This window comes from Limanda limanda, chromosome 9 (genome assembly GCF_963576545.1).
Source record: "Limanda limanda chromosome 9, fLimLim1.1, whole genome shotgun sequence".
NCBI classification, from domain to species: domain Eukaryota; kingdom Metazoa; phylum Chordata; class Actinopteri; order Pleuronectiformes; family Pleuronectidae; genus Limanda; species Limanda limanda.
The window spans coordinates 14,089,402-14,107,472 of NC_083644.1; the positions used below are offsets into that span (position 1 = coordinate 14,089,402).

Genomic DNA, 18,071 nt, shown 5'->3' on the forward strand with positions numbered 1-18,071 from the left:
GTGATGTTTAGTTGGGTTACCTGATCGCATTTCAGATCTCAAGAAAATTTATTCCAAAATATCAATTTTAATCTCATATGATCTCAGACAATCAGATAACCCTGAAATTTGAGAAGTTAAAACCAGCAGGTTGAGGCAAAAGATACTTTAAACAAATATTGTTTTTAGTAGTTCAATAACAAATAATTAACCCCTCTCAAGCTTTCAGCTTGTTTCGTGGTATTCAAGGCCAATAGAATTTCAAATATTTAACAAAAAGTAATTACTTAATAATTGCAAAGTAATTGTTTGTGGCAAAGAATTTACATTTTTTAACCTTTTAATTAATTTATACATGGCCCCTCAAACTTATCTTGGAACGAGCCACCCCTCAGGACTACAAAAAGTTAATAAAAAAAACAACTCCACCTCAGCTACAACAGTAAGCTACTAAGCATCAACAATAAAAAGACAAAAAATGACAGTACACCAGGTACAGGGTGCAGAATGTGTACTTTTACTTTTGATACTTTTAACACTCTTCAGCTTTGTACACAGGATTGAGTCCTCCTGCAGCGGCTGCAGATTCCGACCGGGCCCTTTGCTACATGTCTTCCCCTCTTTCTCTCCGCCTCACAATGATCAACTTTGTCCTGTCAAATAAAAACTTAAGGCACAACAATAAATAAAAAAAACAAATGTAAGCGTTTAGCTGATAATAACAGAACATTACACGTTGGAACTTTTACTCAAGTTAGGGATCTGAGTACTTCTTCACCACTGTCACAGTAATTATCTGATTACCTTGATAGCAGAGTGTGACCATGGCTGTGTTTATGTGTTGTGGGGCCCCAGGGTGTGTCCGTCTATTGACCCCCAGCAAACTCAACTCTGCTCCTGTATACAACAGTGTTTGAGGCCCTGCGTGTGGGCAGATACCGGCTTTGGTTGATTTGCAAAGCAGCTTTGAACAGGTCAAGTCAGTTCACACAGTTTTCTATGGGTGTTGTCTTTAACATAAGTGTAGTAGCAGTTCACCAACTAAACAAAGGGCCTCTGTACAAAAATAATCTGAATTCACCAAATTATTTTTGGAGTCGATCCTCTGTCCACTCTTAAAATCTGCTCTTGTTGCCATCTGGACTTCAATGTATAGTTTACCCCTATTTTGCACAGATGTGTAAGTTGTGTTTCAGAGGCCACACATCTAAACTGATTTGTTATTGAATTGTGTTATTTGAAAGTAACCCTGTCGTTTGTTGACTCAAAGTAAACCCGCAGATTAGTTAGATCCTTAGAGTGAGTAACCTGCTCTCGTCTTTCATTCTTTTTTCTGGCTCTGTTTTAACATGAACTCAAGGAGATCTTACAAATATGAGGGCAGTGTTGCCACATGTAGGAAAAACACTATGTGGCTGTTTTTATCCCGTCCGGACTGAATCAACCAAGAAATCTCTCGGATGACATAAGGGCAGAGAAACAGCCCACTGAGCAATAGAGGTCTTTTGACAGATTAACTCTTTCAAGCTCAAATTCAATGGTCTAACAAAACACTTTGATTATTATCAGGTTAATGGCACAGCAGTCACACTCTGAGTGTGAAGTCGTGCTGCAGCTTGTTTTAACATCTTAACATGCTGGCAGATTTAACGATAAGGTTGAGTCATGCTCTGGTCCTGGTGTTGTCATTTAAAACACCCGTCTTTCTCAATCTCAACCTGGCTCTTAATGGTTTAGATCACATGTCACAGATGCAGAATTGTCTTCATCCGCTCAACTCATGTGCGGAGAACCACAGGGTTCTACCTTTGGTCCACTTTTGATTTCCCTTTATAAGCTTCCATTATTTCAAATGGAGTCTCCTGTCATTGCCATGCAGATTACACAGAAGTTTACTCATTGATTCCACCGTTATGTTAGACATCTGAGGAATTCAATTGAAGAAGAACTGTCCCCCAGTTATATAACGGAGCTAACGCCCTATTCTTAAAGCCATAATGTAAGATATTCCAAACAACACCAACACTTAGTGGTAACTAAGGGTGACAAGGCTTTCGCCATCAGGGCCCAGAGGCTCTGGTACTCCAGTCCATGGAGATTAGACAATCCAGCACAAAAACGTATACATTTTTATTGGAAAGAATTTGAATGGCTGATTTTTAACTGGTCTTAATGGATGTTGTTCTTTTTCTTTGACTTGTTTTGTTCTGTGTTGTTTATTCTCATATATTTTGTCAATTACTTTGTGACCGTGTTTAGATAAGTGCTACAAAATACAGTTTTATCATCATTTACTATTATGATGATGAAACCCAGAGAAACCGTTGGAGCTCATTTATTTTGTGCAGAGGAAATTCATAGATCTCCGTCCTCATGCCATTCAGGCTCCCACCACTGCTTGTAATATACTGACCATATAAATAATCACATTCATGTACAGCTTTGATTTCTTACTTCTACTCGCCGTTTGACTCAAGGCTCAGACATCTTCAGCAAAGACAGGAAACTTATTCTAACACTGAACAAATAAAAATATCGGCTTAAATGTGATCTCTTTGACAACACTTCACAAACAACATACATCTAACATCACGTTGCCTCGACCTGGTGTTCGAAACAACAGTCGAGGTCATAACAACGGGGAATCCAGCTCTTTGGCAACTAATACATATACGCATGCCTGAAAAAGGTCCAGTTAACTCCTCTGCGATATCCTGAACTCCAACAGACACAGTTCAATAACAGGTTGGTCTTTTAGTCCCAGTTCCAACTCATCAGCCTGAGCTCCAGTTTGATCAGAATATTGCCCTTCACAGAAAGGTTATTTCTACGTATCCCAGGGAGGCCTCTGTCGTCAGCGTCAGATGTGTGAGGTCCTGTTCCCAGCATCCTCCTCCTCCATGAACCCTCTCATCTGGAGGTGGGACAGTTGTCAACTGATCAGCACCATGTCGTCATTTTCTGGAACTCTGACATGATGAAAAAAAATAACATAGACATGACATCTTCAATGTCTCATCAGAAGCACCATATATGGAAAAACATGTGCACGGTTTCTGCTTCAGGTCACTAATAGGGATGGTTAACTGATGCATCAGCAAACACCTGTTTTATTGAAGTCACATCAGGGGAAATCTTTTGTTCTAAAACAGTAAAAACGCTTAAAAACTTACTTACCTACTTGTACTTCAACATGAAATATTCCTCAATAAATGAGTACAAATTAAGATAAATGTACTGTGCCGTGTATGTGTTTAATCAGTGGAAATAAAATAAATTAAAGAATCTGATGTCAAAAACCACAGCTTGATGAAATGAGAGAATAATTCTTATTTGCATCATCAGCGAGTCTTTCTTTTATTTCCTCAATTAATCAATTCGCTGCTTTGTTTGTAAAAAATTAAGAAGATCGAGAAAATAGCCAGCTATAATTTCCCACAGTCTTTGTATTGTAATTGCTGAGTTTTATTTGACTGTGACAAAGAGGATCAGCTAAAGTACATGTGAAGCTGTTATAATCTCCTGTTGAGCAATTTAATGCCTTTGAACATAATAATCTGATGACAGTCCTGGGAGTTTTTCCTCACGTTATCAAATGTCCCAGACTGTTTCTGAGTCATTTTGTTTTACAATGTCACATCTAACTCGTAACAAAGGTCACAGGAATTCAAGATTCAGCAAGACACCCGGCTGCTTGTTCAGACTGGTGAGGTCGCTCTGAAAGTCTATCTACAAAGTGTTGATGTGGAAATGACCTCATCACAGATGCTTTGTAGAATTCAAACCATTACAAGCGCTATCCTGACTCTCTGGGATTTCTCCTGACTGTGGGTTTGGCCCTGACACGAAGGCAGACAACGTGCAGATTGCTGAGGTCAGAATTTCTGAGGTTTCACTTGTTTTCAGGTGAATTCTTGGAATAAAATCATTATGGTATATGGTGGCAGTGGTGCAGTTGTTAGGGTCACAGGAGGATTGTTCTGAGTTTTGAACCCTGTTTGACCAGGGTCTTTCTGTGTGAAGGTGCATGTTTTCCCTGTGTCTGTGCGGGTTTTCTATCCAGTAACTCCCACTTCCTCCCACAGTCCAAACACATGCAGCTAAGGGTCCAACTGGAGACTTTCAACTGTCCATAGGTGTGAATGCCTGTTTGTCTCTGGATTGGAGTGTAAATAAAATGTAAAAAAAAACAGGAGTTGAAGCTTCTGCAAAATAATAGAAAACATACTGAAATGGTTATACAGTAGACTACAATAAATATAATAATGGAAGTGATAGGAGGTACAGAGGTTATGTTTTCATTAGTTTGCGTCTCAGAAAATGATTCAAAAATCCGACTGATATTTACAATTTGTCGCAGATCCATATAAAAATCTGGATGGAATGGATTACATGTGGTTTCATAGGGGGACTGTGGGAGGTAAGTACCACTCTAGGTCAGTACGAGATCAATAGTCGCAATATTGCTCTCCATGTAAACAACGTCATAGACAATGAATGAAGGGATGAAAATGAAAATCTCCCCGTGCATCTTGAAACAGCTTCTTGTGTCTGAAATGTTGCATCTCTAAGAAACCGCTCTACATTAAGCCTACAAGTTATTGCATATTTCCCCTTTATGATCAGTGCAAGCAGCACATCTCACTGCAGAGCCGGAGTTTGCAGTTGAGACAGTTTCATCTCTCAGACTCTCTGTTCCTCAATCTGCTAAAGCCAGATTGAGGATGTGAATGTGTTTCACAGAGAGAACATCTGTTGGATGGACTCATTTGCTTTGAAATCAAAACTGATTCTGGATTGACACATCACCTTTATGTACAGATTAGTGCTTCTCTTTGCCAAATCTCTTTCAGACACAATATCCATTTACACTATATGTAATCACCAACCATTTATGAGCCGCAACCAATACCTTCCAGCCTCAGGTGAAGAGCTCCTGTAACTGAAGTGTCAGGTACGACCTTTATACTTGTCCACTCAACACTCACTTTCATTCATTAAAATACAAAACTGATTTACAGGTTCTATCTAAGGTATGCATTTGAAATCCAAATAGAGTCATGCTTACTTTCCCAACAAGACGACTGCAGCGGAGGAGGATAAACAGTCGGAAGAGGCTAATTGCAGATGAAATTTCATCCAATCAGCTGAAATGTTTGGGCAAAGCGCTGATTAAATTTTTGACAGTGATGCTCATAAAGAGGAAATCCTAGTCAGGACGGAGGCTGCAAATGGCTGCGAATAAACAAATTTGTAACCTGACGAGAGAACTCCTAATGACAGGAAGTCAGACGACTCTGAAAGGCCACTGTTTTTTTACGTTCATTTCAACGGAGGCGATGGACATTCAGCTGCCGCTCCTGCACTATTACAAATGATCACTTAATGGTTCTGTAACTGAAACTGCACTTCCTCAAACACTTAAAGACGTCCAGAGCAGAAGGGTCAAACAAGCAGGAGCAGACCGCATAGTAAAACCTTAGTGGTGAGGAGCCACATAAATCCATTAAAAACTGAAAAGTAAACTTTTCTATCATAACTGAATTTACACTTAAACTATTTCCTGGAAAAACACTTAATTGATCATTAGCAGGAAAACTGAATAATACATGAGTGAGTTTTATGAATCTTTAATAAAGCATAATCAAAAGTGGGAGAAGGAAACCATAAGTGCAGGTTTCTGGTTTAAATCTGAAACTTTCCCAGTTGTATAGCGGATCAAGTCCCGTATAAAACAAAACCCCACATGCACTAAACTTCGCTGAGCACCACATTAAACTTTCACCCATCCCACTCAAATCATAACTCTGTCCCACTAACCGCTGAGCCGCAGCAAAAAACTTTTCCATTTGACAAAAAAAACCTCAGTGTCGACTGTGGTTTATTTGAGAGGTAACACAGTAGAAGGGGGGGGGGGGTGCAGCGTCCCAGCGTACTCCCTCTGTCTCTCTGTAATCAGCCCATCACTGGGTGTGTCTGCATAGCTCCCACCACTAATTTCATTGCTCTCAGGCCGAGCCAAGCCGCAGCGAGGAGGAAACTCCGCTGCAGTCTGCTGCTGCCTGCCTATGAAAGAGGTTGGCTCAGGGAGAAGGAACGAGCAGAAAACCGGGGGGACCTATAGATACATATGATGACTTGCTGGAGTGTAATGCAGGGACTCTAAATGTACTGTGCGACTTGCATCTATAGGGACTGTTGCTCACATTACCACATGAAGTGAGCTCAGTTTTGTTGCTGTGTACTTGTGGACGATATATGACACAACAGGGAAATCAAAATGTATTGTAGATTTGACTTATTTGAGTTCCTAGTACAATCCTACACAAAATAAATTAAGAATTAAACCTTTTTCCGACGACAACCGCGAATAATGAACAGACGAAAGGTTTCGGGTTTTGTCTGTCACATATGAGGAACGCAACGGGAGATTCTCCGGGTCAAACGTTTCACATTAAAACAGGAAAATGTCCGAACATTCGGGTCAGGGGTGACACCTTTGGTATCGGCGTCGCCCCTTAACCTCTCAGATCTCGACATGTGTTCTTTTTGTTTACTTTAGTCAGTCACGTGTTAGAAATGTCACACAGACACGTACACTACTGGCTGTACATTTTCCAGACATTTTTTCCTAATGTATTCTCACATGGGCTCGTCTGCCATTGTAGGGGTCTGGCAGGCAAAAACCCTGGAGAATGTCCGCAGCAACTGACTCGGACATTAGTGTTCTCACACACAATCCCTCCGGATAAAGTCAGGAGAACATCCAGAATTCAGGTCATGTCTGAAGGCAGCTAAAGACATGGATGCTTCCCACGTTGACAGCAGCCGCCTCTTGTTTGGAGCAAACAGCGGAAAACGTGACCTTGATAATGAAAGAGTGTCAACACAGCGCTGCCAATGCTGTTTGTTTGACATCAACGATTCTGTGGGAGATGCAGTGCAAAAAAAAAGACCACAACTATGATCTCGGAGCAACAAAGACGTCTCCAAAATGAAAAAGCACAACCGTCTTTCAGACAAATCCTGAGAAACTCTTCAGCTGAAGCGGACAAGTGGTTTTAAACAATGTCACCTCTGTGTTTCAGTCATGTTTGTGTGTGTGTGTGTGTGTGTGTGAGTAGTGTGGGTGAATGAAAATTAAACATTATCACTGGGGTCGCTGTCATACCGTTGGCAGCAGCAGAGCACAGAGTTCTTGATGTGAACATCTGCCTGACTGCTCTCCTCCGCCACAGGGAAATCTTTCTGCTCTCTGAGGAACTTGTGCAGGTCCGTCAACGGGAAACCTTCCTTTTGGTAGTTCTGTGAGCACCAACAGAAATCATTCATCAGTGCAACAGCCGCTTTTAGACGTAAAGACGTATTTCACAGTGGATGATAAAGAGGTAAAATCTAGAGAGGACAGTTAAGTAAACAACTAGAAATGAAAGTCGACAGTAAATATTCGTGGGAGGATTTCCAAATGTCTAAATGAACATTTGCTGCAAACCTTGTTACCAATTTGCTTTTTATGCTGATTACTTATTATTTAATACTTGTAATGTAAGACAAAAACCTAATATGGAAAAGAAAGCCATAAAAACATCAAAAATTATTAAAGATGAACTTTCTGTTGATCAATTATCCAATAATCTGCAGATCATTCCAGCTCTAATTTTCCTTCCTGTAGAATAGTAAATTTGAGTTGTCATCTCAGAAATCTGTTAAATATTTCTAATGAATTGCATGAATTTCTCTTGGTGAACTCCCTTTAATGATGTAGAAGGTTTAAGAGTCACAGATTAATTTCCCTGAGGCTCAGTTAATAGACCAACGAATACCTTGATGGTCTCGTAGGCGTCGGTGATGAGGGCGATGAAGAGCGACAGCACCATGTAAATGAACAGGGAGATGAAGGAGTAGAGGTACGCCCGACTGAAGAGCCACACCAGCGTGTTCTTGTCCTTCAGCTGGGCGAAGGTCGTGAACATGTCGTCACCGTTCACCAGGGAGAACAGACACTCGGCCACGCGACTCAGGCCCTCGAACTAGGACACATGGACCAGGAGACATTCGATTTACACAGTAAACATACAATAATGAGTCATCACAAAGACAGTCAGAGCAGTGGCTGCGTACCTGGACGTCTGAATCCACACAGAGAGGTTAAAGATCATAAGAAGGAAAACATACGTACGTATATCTCTGATGTTTCTAAAGGGAAGTTTCAAAATAAAACTAACTGAAGAGGATTAAATAACACATTTGTAACCAATGAAGATGAAGACGCTGTAGGTCTTTATTTAAACTATTAAGTCTGTAGAAACACCAAGAAAAAATGAACAAAAGCACAGGGAGTTAGAATTATTTGCTCCTCCTGTGCAATACTGAATTTCTCCATTTCGGTTTATAGTTAGACGGGCTTTGCCATGTTCCATTTTAATACTTGTGTGTTTTACTTTGCTGCTATGGAAAAGGACTTTGTGAAGTGTATTTTGAAAAGTTCTCTATAAACAAAGTTTATTATTATTAATACTTTGATTAAACCTAAATAATAAAACAGTTTTAAAAGGGTTGGGGAGCCTTTTTCCTATCATGGGTCATTTTGACCTTTACAAACATGCCTTCTCGAATGTGACAGCTGGGCCTGCGTCTCTATGGAGAGGCTAGTTTTCCAGGTATGGGTCAGTCTTGAACTGACAATTGCAGGGGTCAGTTTTGAAAAGAAGTGCAAACAGTGATGCAAACTTCAGTCTATGTCTCCTCAGGACTTACACACACACACACTTTACATTGGTAGTTGATGGCTGGTTTCCACAGTAAACAGCTTAACAAACACGTTCAGTTACTTCTTGTTTACTTTTTAATGTCAAGCTGCAGTTTCCTCAAGAAGGAGCAGGGGTTGTAAAACATCAAAGTGTGTGACAGTTGACAGAGGTGGACTGATGAAGACAGAAAGGCAAACACTCAGGACAGATGTTTAAAGAAGCTCCAGGATGAGATCGTATCTAAAAACAACATCCCACTGCGATGGTATGGATGCAGGGCAAAGCACTTGAGGACGTGTGGAACAGCCCGAGAACATTCAGTGTTTATTCCCTCGGTAAATACTCTGAGGATCCTGGAAGGGCTGACAGCACTCGACAGGGGACTCCCCCTTCTAGCACAATGTAAATATCATGATGGAGTCTCAGAGGACACACTAAAGGAACTGCAACCTGCAGCCGAAGCAGCCCTGCACCTCACTTTCACTTCTACAGATCCCAGAGGAACTGAAAACGAAATTAATATTAAAGTATTCTTTTGTATGATATTAACTTTTGACACACTTTGCATCCACCCACAACTTATTTACGCTTCGGTTTGGGACTATCAACACATTTCTATTGTCTCAGTGAGACGGGCTGATCTCAGTCTATCTCACATCTGTCTCTTCAGCAGTATGAGCTCTGACTTGTTTAGACGCCAACTGCTGCTCACACTTCCGTAAATAATTTATCTTAACAGGCAAGGGCGGCCACACACACATATTTTTCCGGATGACACTTGTTGTCCGAGGAGTGGCTACCATCTGTTCTGAAGTCATGGTCCTTGCCTGCTCAGATTTCCCCCAAAGTGTAGTTAAATTATCTTGGGGTTTTATATTTTCCAGACCTACAAAGAAAGACATCATGTTGTAATGTAGCCTCTGGGTTGTCATATTGTTATTTCTCGTTATTTCTTTATCCTACATTCTGTTATTTATTATATCCTGTGCATTTCTCTCTCTGGTGGTTGAACTTAAAAGAAGTTAAGAAATTAAACATTTTCAGCAGTTCAAATTAAATCCCTGCTGTTTAAAAAGAAAATCCCCAAGGCTGGTGGCTTGGAAGTTTTCATTGTATGAGTCCTTGGATGTTGTTAGACGTCATCTCACAACATCTCTCTGCCCTTTTCCTCAACTTATATATATTTATTTCCATATAATCTTGTTATCCAAAAAAGAAAAACACATTTCTGGTCATTTGAAGCAGTAAAAATATGCTAATTTCTGCACATGCATGAATGTGTCACACTTAAAGATAATTTTAGAATCAGAGAGCTGCTGTCATCACTGAAGCCAGAGGATTATTTGCAAAACATATACTGCCACCTAGTGGCAATACAGAATATTTGCAGACTGATAGACAGAAGCCAAATGCCACGTAAAGGTATTCATAGACAAGGAAAAGTCTGTCTTTTCTTCAGGCTGTAAAACTGAAACTGGGAAATGTATCAACCAATTTTGAGAACGACCCAATATTAATCACCTGTAATAATTCAAAAATGTTTATGTGGGACAGAACACCTCGACCTTTCACTAGAATGAAACTTAATAACACATTCCCACCGCTGTGTGATACTTGCATTAGTCTTGAATGTTAACGTGTATTAATGACCTTGTTGTTATTAGTCAATGAGTTTAATCCCAGAACATGCACGTAGCATACTCATGTGCACCCTAAACGACGATGAATTAATAAAAGAATATAGTATGTTAAGTTGAGTTTTACGATATGTAAACAAAACAAATTATTTCAACTGACTCGGCTGAAAACTTGGTTATTTTACTTGGAAATGTTCATCATATCCATGTTGCCCAGTGTACACAGCTAATCAATATTTTAATTCAATATTTGATCAATAGTCACTGTCAATCCATTGCTTTCCTTTGTTTCACATTAGTCTAGAGTTGTAAATAAACAATGACTGAGACACTAAATAATTATGATCGCTTTTTAAATATAATTTTCTGGTTAAGTTTGTTAACTCCTTGAGTTGGATCATCTGTTTTTTAAGGGGTTTGTTAGTTTGTTCGTCCTTTTGCCTTTTTTTCCCACCATGCAGTCACTAACCAAAGGCAGCAATGACTGAAAAGATACATTTCTGTGCACACCCTTAGCCAACATGAACAATTACATTAGGGTTCTTCATGCTGTGTTTGCCTGTCAAGCAGCCTGCGTTTAGGAGAGGCGGTGGACTAGTGGCAGAAACTTGGACTATGGGCAGAAAAGGTCTCTGGTTCGTCTCTGGTTCGACTCCACGGAGAAACAACAAAAAGACGAACCTGGATTGACCTGTCCAAAAATTCAAGAGGATTCTCCCTACCCTGTCTAGTGCCCCTGAGCAAGGCTCCTAACATCTGCTCCCCGGGCGCCGTACACGGCTGCCCACTGCTCTGTGTGGATCAGATGGGTTAAAAGCAGAAGTTAAATTTCCCCATGTCTGTGCATGTTGTGTGTGGGATAATAAAAATGTATCTTGATCTTAATTAATCTTAATTCTACATGTCACAGTTTCATACAGCCCCCCTCCTCCTCTCACTTGTTCCATTGTGATCTACACTGATCTCATACACGGCCTCCGTCCAACTGACTGAAAACCGTTATAGCAACAGAGAACTTGAATCCATGGCTACAGAAAAGCAAGTGTCCCATAAACTGATAAATTCTGTTCTCTAATCTGAACTTTGGGTGTCTGCTCTCCCCACACCAGCTCATTGGTTACCTTCTCGTGGTACGGGCCCAGAACGATCCACCCGCAGAAGGTGTAGCCCAGGTAGATCATTCCGGCACAGCAGCAGAAACGCAGGACCTTGGGGAAGGCGGCTCTCATAGTTAAAATCAGCACCTGCAGCAGAAACACGGGAAGAAGTTCAATCAAGACCAAATCCTGAAAGAAATAGTTAAAGTTAGACATGGACTTAAAAACAATCTGGGATATAAAATTGAGCATCTTAAATCTCACGGTTGATCCAAGTTTCAACTAAAAATGGAACTAACTCCTCAACAACTGCCGGCATATTGACAATACAAAGACACAGTCTGCACACAGCTGGTTGTTTGTGATGTAGTTCATCCAGATTCTTATTTTCTACTCCAACAAACAACACATTCTTAAAACCATCTTTCCACAGCTGTAGGTTGTGTCCTATTTCTATACTGAAGTCTGTATTTGTTGAACTGTGTCACTCCTGCCTACGGTTGTAAATTAACATTCTTACTCACCAACATATTTAAATTGGTATTTATACTAATGTTCTTTAATATGCTCTGTCCCTATCAAATAAACAAATATATTAGAATAAGAAAAGGCCTCGTGAAATGATGACAAGTTTTAGGCTTAGACTCACGTTGTATTTCTGGAAGTATCCCAGGTACCTGATCACACTGACCCACACCATTAAGGTGGCTGTTCCCAGGAAGATACTGCACACGTCATAACTGGTCAAATTCTACGAGAGAGAGAAGAGAAAAATAACAGAGATGACAGTATGCTTTAAGTCTCACGTTTGTTGTCGTATAATGAAACCTGGCCTCAGTGAAACAATAAAAGCTTTGTAGAAAAAGATTCAGATGTAAAACTAAAAATTGTTTTACTGGGCTCTGTTTTTTTGTTGTAGTTTGACCGGACTGGTATGGATTTTTTCGCTAGCGCTCAAAGTCCAATGAGGAAATGCAGTGTAGGAAATTCCCGTCCTTGGTTTACTTAAGTTTTTCCTTCACATTGAGGATCTACTTTCAAAAAGAAAGTTGTCTCAGTTGGTAAATCCCGTAATTTGAACCTGTTGAACTTCCTGTCCATCAGCAGATTCCATAAGGAAATACCTTGTTCCCTCATCCCAGCAAATAATAGTATTATTTCTCAGTTGCTTAATAAATAACAGAATGTAAAATCAAAGGGGACGCTGACTACTCAAAACTTAAGATTGTTTCCTAATTTTTTTCCTGATCTGATGGAAACACCAGCTTTCTCTCTTGTTAATGATAATTTAACTGGAAAATAAGAAAGTACACACAGGGACTTTACCCTCTCTTCTCTTTTGCATTTATTTTACATAACCCGCTGCAGTTATATTGGTCAGTCACCTTTGGACTGAAGATAAGAGAAACATTACCAATATAGAAGACAGTTCAGGACAATTTTTTACCTTTGTTTGTATTTCCATCTTCAATATTGTTCCAACTATGGCCAAGAGGTCGCTGACGATGACAAGGATGTACCAGCCGTTCAAGAACTCCTTCTGATCGTCCTCACACACTTTACGATTGTAGCTCTCGTGGAAGAATCTGGAGAATCTCTGAAAACATAACGATGCAATAAAAGAAAATATACATATCTACGACCAATGTGGTATGGATAGTGGTTTAGATGCTGTAGCAATGGGTATTTTAATGACGTTTGCTTATCGTTTGAGGAAAATGAGAGCGACTGTTAGAATGTAGAATCAGGAAAGACAAAAAGAGGAAGAGAAAGAAGAGGAGAAGAAGAAATACAAATGTCCTGTGTGATGTTTCGCAGAGTGAGCAGAGGCCGTGAGAGTCCTGACCTGGAGTAACCTGACGGCCAGCACGATGGAGCGGCTGCACAGCACGGCCGACGTGAGGCAGACTAGGATGACGAAGCCGTCGAATATCAGGAGATAGTGTGTGTTCTTCTGAGCTGAAACAGACAGAGTGTGTGAGAGGGACTGTTCATCTCCTACACAACTCACTCGTCTCTGATAAGGTTATATTTCAATCTTATTTTCCATAATTTTATTAAAAACAAAATATAATTTTTAGATAACATTATATATATCTTGTCTACAACTGAGCTGCACTTCAAGTAAATGGTGCTTTAGAATATATTACTACGATATTTTATAATTAAATGACCGTGGATGCTTAAATAAGATAAATAAAAAAATATTAATTTCCTTCTCTTCATTTCATCTCAACTTATTTTGCAGGGTTTACTAGAAAAAAGTTGTTTATCTGGTTACATTTCTGTCTTAGTTCCAATGATTACCTCCACCGACGAGACAACATCTTCACCTGTGTCTGTTTGTTGGTGGAAATTTTTTGCAGAATTATACAAAAATGTCTAAACACCTAACCTGGTGGAGGCATGATTCCTGGGCCTGAGAGGAATCAGTTACTTTTTGGAGCGGATACAGATTACGGGGCAGATTCTTTTTTACTTTCTTGTAATGTGTTTTGCAAAAAAATTATCATTTAGGTTATCGGATCACTTCCTTTATATATTTTTTACTATAAGAACCAGACAATCATTCTAGTTTGTTGTTATATTTCCTCCTTTGGTTTGGCATCTCTAACTTACCTGTTCCTGAGATCTTCCAGTTCCTGCAGGCGCACCTCTGAGTGTCTATGTCCAGGAATATTTTCACCTTCCCGCTGTGACACTGGTTATCAAATGTTATCTAAGGACAAGTGTAAAAGGAAAGTAGGTGAGTAAAAAATTGCAGTTGCATTTAAAAATGTGCACAATCAATGTTTAAAACCTAAGTTTCTGCAAGTTCTCCACACTGTCACTCACTGTGATGGGAGGTGTGAGAGTGTTTCACCAGCTCATGTCAGTTTATATTAATAACAGAGAGCTTCTGAACTGTACCGTGACACAGAAGGAGTAGCAGTCAGGTAACTCCCGTGAACGCACTGTCTGCAGATTGATGCCTTTCAGCTGGAAGGTGATTTTGATGTCGACGAGCCTGAAACAGAAGAGGATGAAGTGGGTATAAATAAAAGGTAATTTTAATGTTAGCAGCAGTCTCGGTGTATTGCTGGAGCTGTGTACCTGTAAAAGTCCAGATTAAAAAAGGAGGAGTTGTAGAGCGTCTGCAGGTTTCCAGTCTTTGGATCATGTGACGTGCAAACTGAGAAACAGACAAACATTGTCTTGATTTTACAGTTTAAGTCAAATAACATAATGATTCTCTAACTTGGTCATACGGTGTGTTACAGTATAAATCCAGAAGTCTTTTGTGGTCGTCTTTGACCAAATGCACAAGCCCCGACACACTGTTTATGATCACAGCACAAAGGTTACTGCTGATTCTCAGTTTAACTGCGAGCGTCCCCTCACACCTGTCTCCAGCTGCGCGTCTACGTCGTAGGCCTCTTCAGACGGCTCCACGCTGCCTCTCTTGTAGTGCTCTTTACACATGTCCAGCGGGAGCAGGTTGCCATCGTCGTCCTCGGGGTAGGTGATGGGACCCGTAGAGAGCCGGCCCAACTGGCTGTACTGTAAATATCACACGCCTCAGGTAAAACACACCGTCACAAGGCAGATTGCACAACGCTGGAGAGAGTGTCGCCCGTCGGATCGCATACAAGACAACTTAGTTCCTCTTTGTTTCACAGGTTTTCCAACAGTTTAAAAGGAGCTTCAGAGTTGGGTTTTTAACATGGAAATTTAGAAACCTGGTCAAAAAATATTTTAAGGGTTTATCCATTTGTCTGAGGCCATACTATGATTTATTTCCACATTACACAAAAACAGGATACTTCAAAACCCGGATCATAACTGGTATTCTTGTGCATTTGAATATTTACTCCAAGAAATTAAAGACAAACAAAGTGTAAACCTCCGCCTAGGCCTGTGAGTCTAATGAAACCACAGGTAAATTCACAAAGTCCGTATTTTAATTTTGGATCTGCACCAAATTACACAAACTCATAAACACCTGCCCCCTAAACATGGCTGACTTGTTTTTCATTAAGATCCATTAATTACTCTCTGGGAAATCAGTGAAAATCTAAAAAAAAATGTTGAAGAAAGTGAAAAGAAAATCCTGGATCTGCACCCTGATCTGGATTGAATGGGTTCATTCTTGAGTCATGTCCCCTCCACAACATTTCATGGAAATCAGGTTGATTGTTTTTGCATAATCTTGCAAACTGACAAACTAACAAACAAACTCAAACACTCATAACCTCCTTGATGGAGGTCAACATCTAATTGTTTGCCAAATAATCAGATAAGACACTTACTGCACAACAAAAATAAAATGCTTCATTTGCCTATTTTAAATTTTGTATCTTAATTTACCTTTTGACCAAGGGGTGTATTTTCATTTCTTTATGTCCTTAAAATAGCAAAAAGTTGGAACAACCCTATTCACCTAATAAACGACTAAAGCTCATCTCATTCTCAAACTTTCCTTTCACAATAAAGGTTTGATCTTGTCATTACAGTGTTGATTTACAACTAAAACCCAAATATGTCAACATCCAGGTCCTAACTGGGACTGAAGGGAACCGATGTCTCATGTTCAAGGTAACCAAACTCAAATTGATTAGATCATCATAAATAATCAATACTCAGTGGTTTTAACTTCACCACAACAAACACCTTGAACTGGGCAGTGATGTGAAAGCTCAGGACTCTTCCCTCATCTCCATCATTAACCCTTCAGCCACCTCTTTTCATTTTTCTGATATTAAAAGAAAAATTGTAAGCTGAGGATGGTGAACTTGCCTGATCCAGGACATAATGCAGGCTCTCGTAGACACCTTGCTGGGTGTAGACGGCGACACTGTAGTCGTCCTCATCCACGCCAGCGTAGTCCTTCAGGAAGAGGTTTTTCAGGGTGATGGTGTTCTCCTCCTTATAAGACACCACCAGCTGGTTGTTGAGGCCGAACAGGATGAGCTACATGACAACATGATGAGAAAACATTCATTGTCACAGGAATAATGAAGAATTTATTCAGTACCTATATTCCTGTCTCTGGAAATGGTATTTGTATTTTTTGGGTAAAACTCTTAAAGCAAAACTTTTCACACTCTGTCCTTGTATTAAAAGTTGGTGCTTACTTCAAAACAATCAAGTCAAAACTTTTCTTTTACATTTCTCTCAAAGACACATTTTAAAAGGTGTGTTCTCAGGACCTGGGGTCTGAATCCCTCTGCAACTTTTATTTTATTCATTTCTTGTCTTGAACCCAGCTCTGATCTTACAGACTGTTGAAACCATTTAATGACATTTACATTTATTTAGTTTCTAAGTATTTCTCCTCTGTAACATCTTTTATAATAATTACAAGCAGCCAATAGCAAATACTTCAGATGCATGGAAGGAGTCTGTTTATTTCATCATCTTTCATTAGAAAGAGAAAGTTAAACATTTAGATGACATGGTGCCTTGCTTGTTATTAAGTTCCATGTTCATCTGTGCTGCTGCACTTGGCTGCTTGGTTTGGACCGATTAATGCACGAGGAAACATTTCCGGGGAGGCTCTGCTCTCCAGCTCTTTGCCAATAGACATAAACACGACTGCACATACTTGTGTTGTGATCATGACAATCTTCAGGATCTGGACTCCTAGTTTCCAGGGAATGTGTCGTCGGGTCCTGTACTTCTCACACGGGCTCATGAAGTAGTACTTCAGGTCATCTCTCAGGTTCTCCTCGTTCACGGCATCTTGAGCCATGACAGAACTGAAAGACACAAAATAAATTGTCACCTAGGAGCTGTGTGACGTAGGAAACACTACACACTGTTCCTGCCCTTTCCTGGGGTCACCTAATATTTAAAAAGGACACTTTTACTGATGTCAGGAGTTAGAGCTGAAGTCGAAAAAGCAGAAGTGAAAGTGTGGCCAGTTATTGCATGAATCATTTTAGTTGAGCAACACATGCAGTGTTTTATAGTGCAGTGGTCATCATCTCTAACAGGAAGGACTCCATGTACTTAGTGTACACAGGCTGCATTCATCAGGCTGCCGGCTTTAAGTCCAAGGTTAGCTCCATGAGGGCACTTTCAATATTTTCCCAACCGTGTGTCCTACACACACACACACACACTTACACACACACACACACACAGAGAGACACACACAGTCAGACACACACAAACACAGTCAGACAGACAGACACACACACCCACCCACCCCCCTTCAGGCCACATTTTCAAACATATTTTTCATTTCAGAGTGTGCTGTGTTCTCTACCAGGAACTTATAAAGTAATTAAATAATCCTGTTGTTGTTGTGAGTAAAGGGAAACGTATATTTAAGTTACATAGTTACATCAGACTAGAAAAGCGCTATATAAATACAAATCCATTTACCATTTACCATTTACATACTTTCTTTACTTTGTGACATTTTACAAACAAATGATGACACCTTGGTGCTGATCTAGTGTTAAACATGAGAACTAATCCCTCACCTGACTGAGTTGCTCCTCTCCAGATATCGACCCAACAGTTCCATGACTGATTGATTGATCCACGTGGACGCTAGAATTGATCGTGTGCGCTTTCTTTCGGGTTGACAGTTGATCATGAGTCAGACCTTGTTCAGCTCA

At 40.1% G+C, this 18,071-nt stretch overlaps 1 protein-coding gene across 1 annotated transcript; it reads right to left on the minus strand.

Annotated features, from left to right (window-relative positions):
- Positions 1–473: 473 nt before the first annotated feature.
- On the minus strand, positions 474–18,040 carry mcoln2 (mucolipin TRP cation channel 2). Its single transcript, XM_061078718.1, has 14 exons — positions 17,934–18,040; positions 17,048–17,201; positions 16,240–16,413; positions 14,847–15,003; positions 14,557–14,635; positions 14,374–14,470; positions 14,083–14,182; positions 13,310–13,422; positions 12,911–13,060; positions 12,113–12,214; positions 11,488–11,610; positions 7,803–8,009; positions 7,151–7,284; positions 474–2,948 (listed from the first exon to the last, which is right to left on the minus strand). Exons 1-14 carry the CDS (start codon positions 17,975–17,977, stop codon positions 2,912–2,914), a joined length of 1,671 nt encoding a protein of 556 aa, XP_060934701.1. The 5' UTR covers positions 17,978–18,040; the 3' UTR covers positions 474–2,911.
- Positions 18,041–18,071: the final 31 nt, after the last annotated feature.

Coding starts and splice junctions, on each gene's coding strand:
- mcoln2 (XM_061078718.1), bottom strand. CDS start 17,977: ATGGAACTGTTGGGTCGATATCTGGAGAGGAGCAACTCAGTCAG. Junction 12,215..12,910: donor AGATGGAAATACAAACAAAG/GTAAAAAATTGT, acceptor TCTCTCTCGTAG/AATTTGACCAGTTATGACGT. Junction 7,285..7,802: donor ACGCCTACGAGACCATCAAG/GTATTCGTTGGT, acceptor TGGTGCTCACAG/AACTACCAAAAGGAAGGTTT.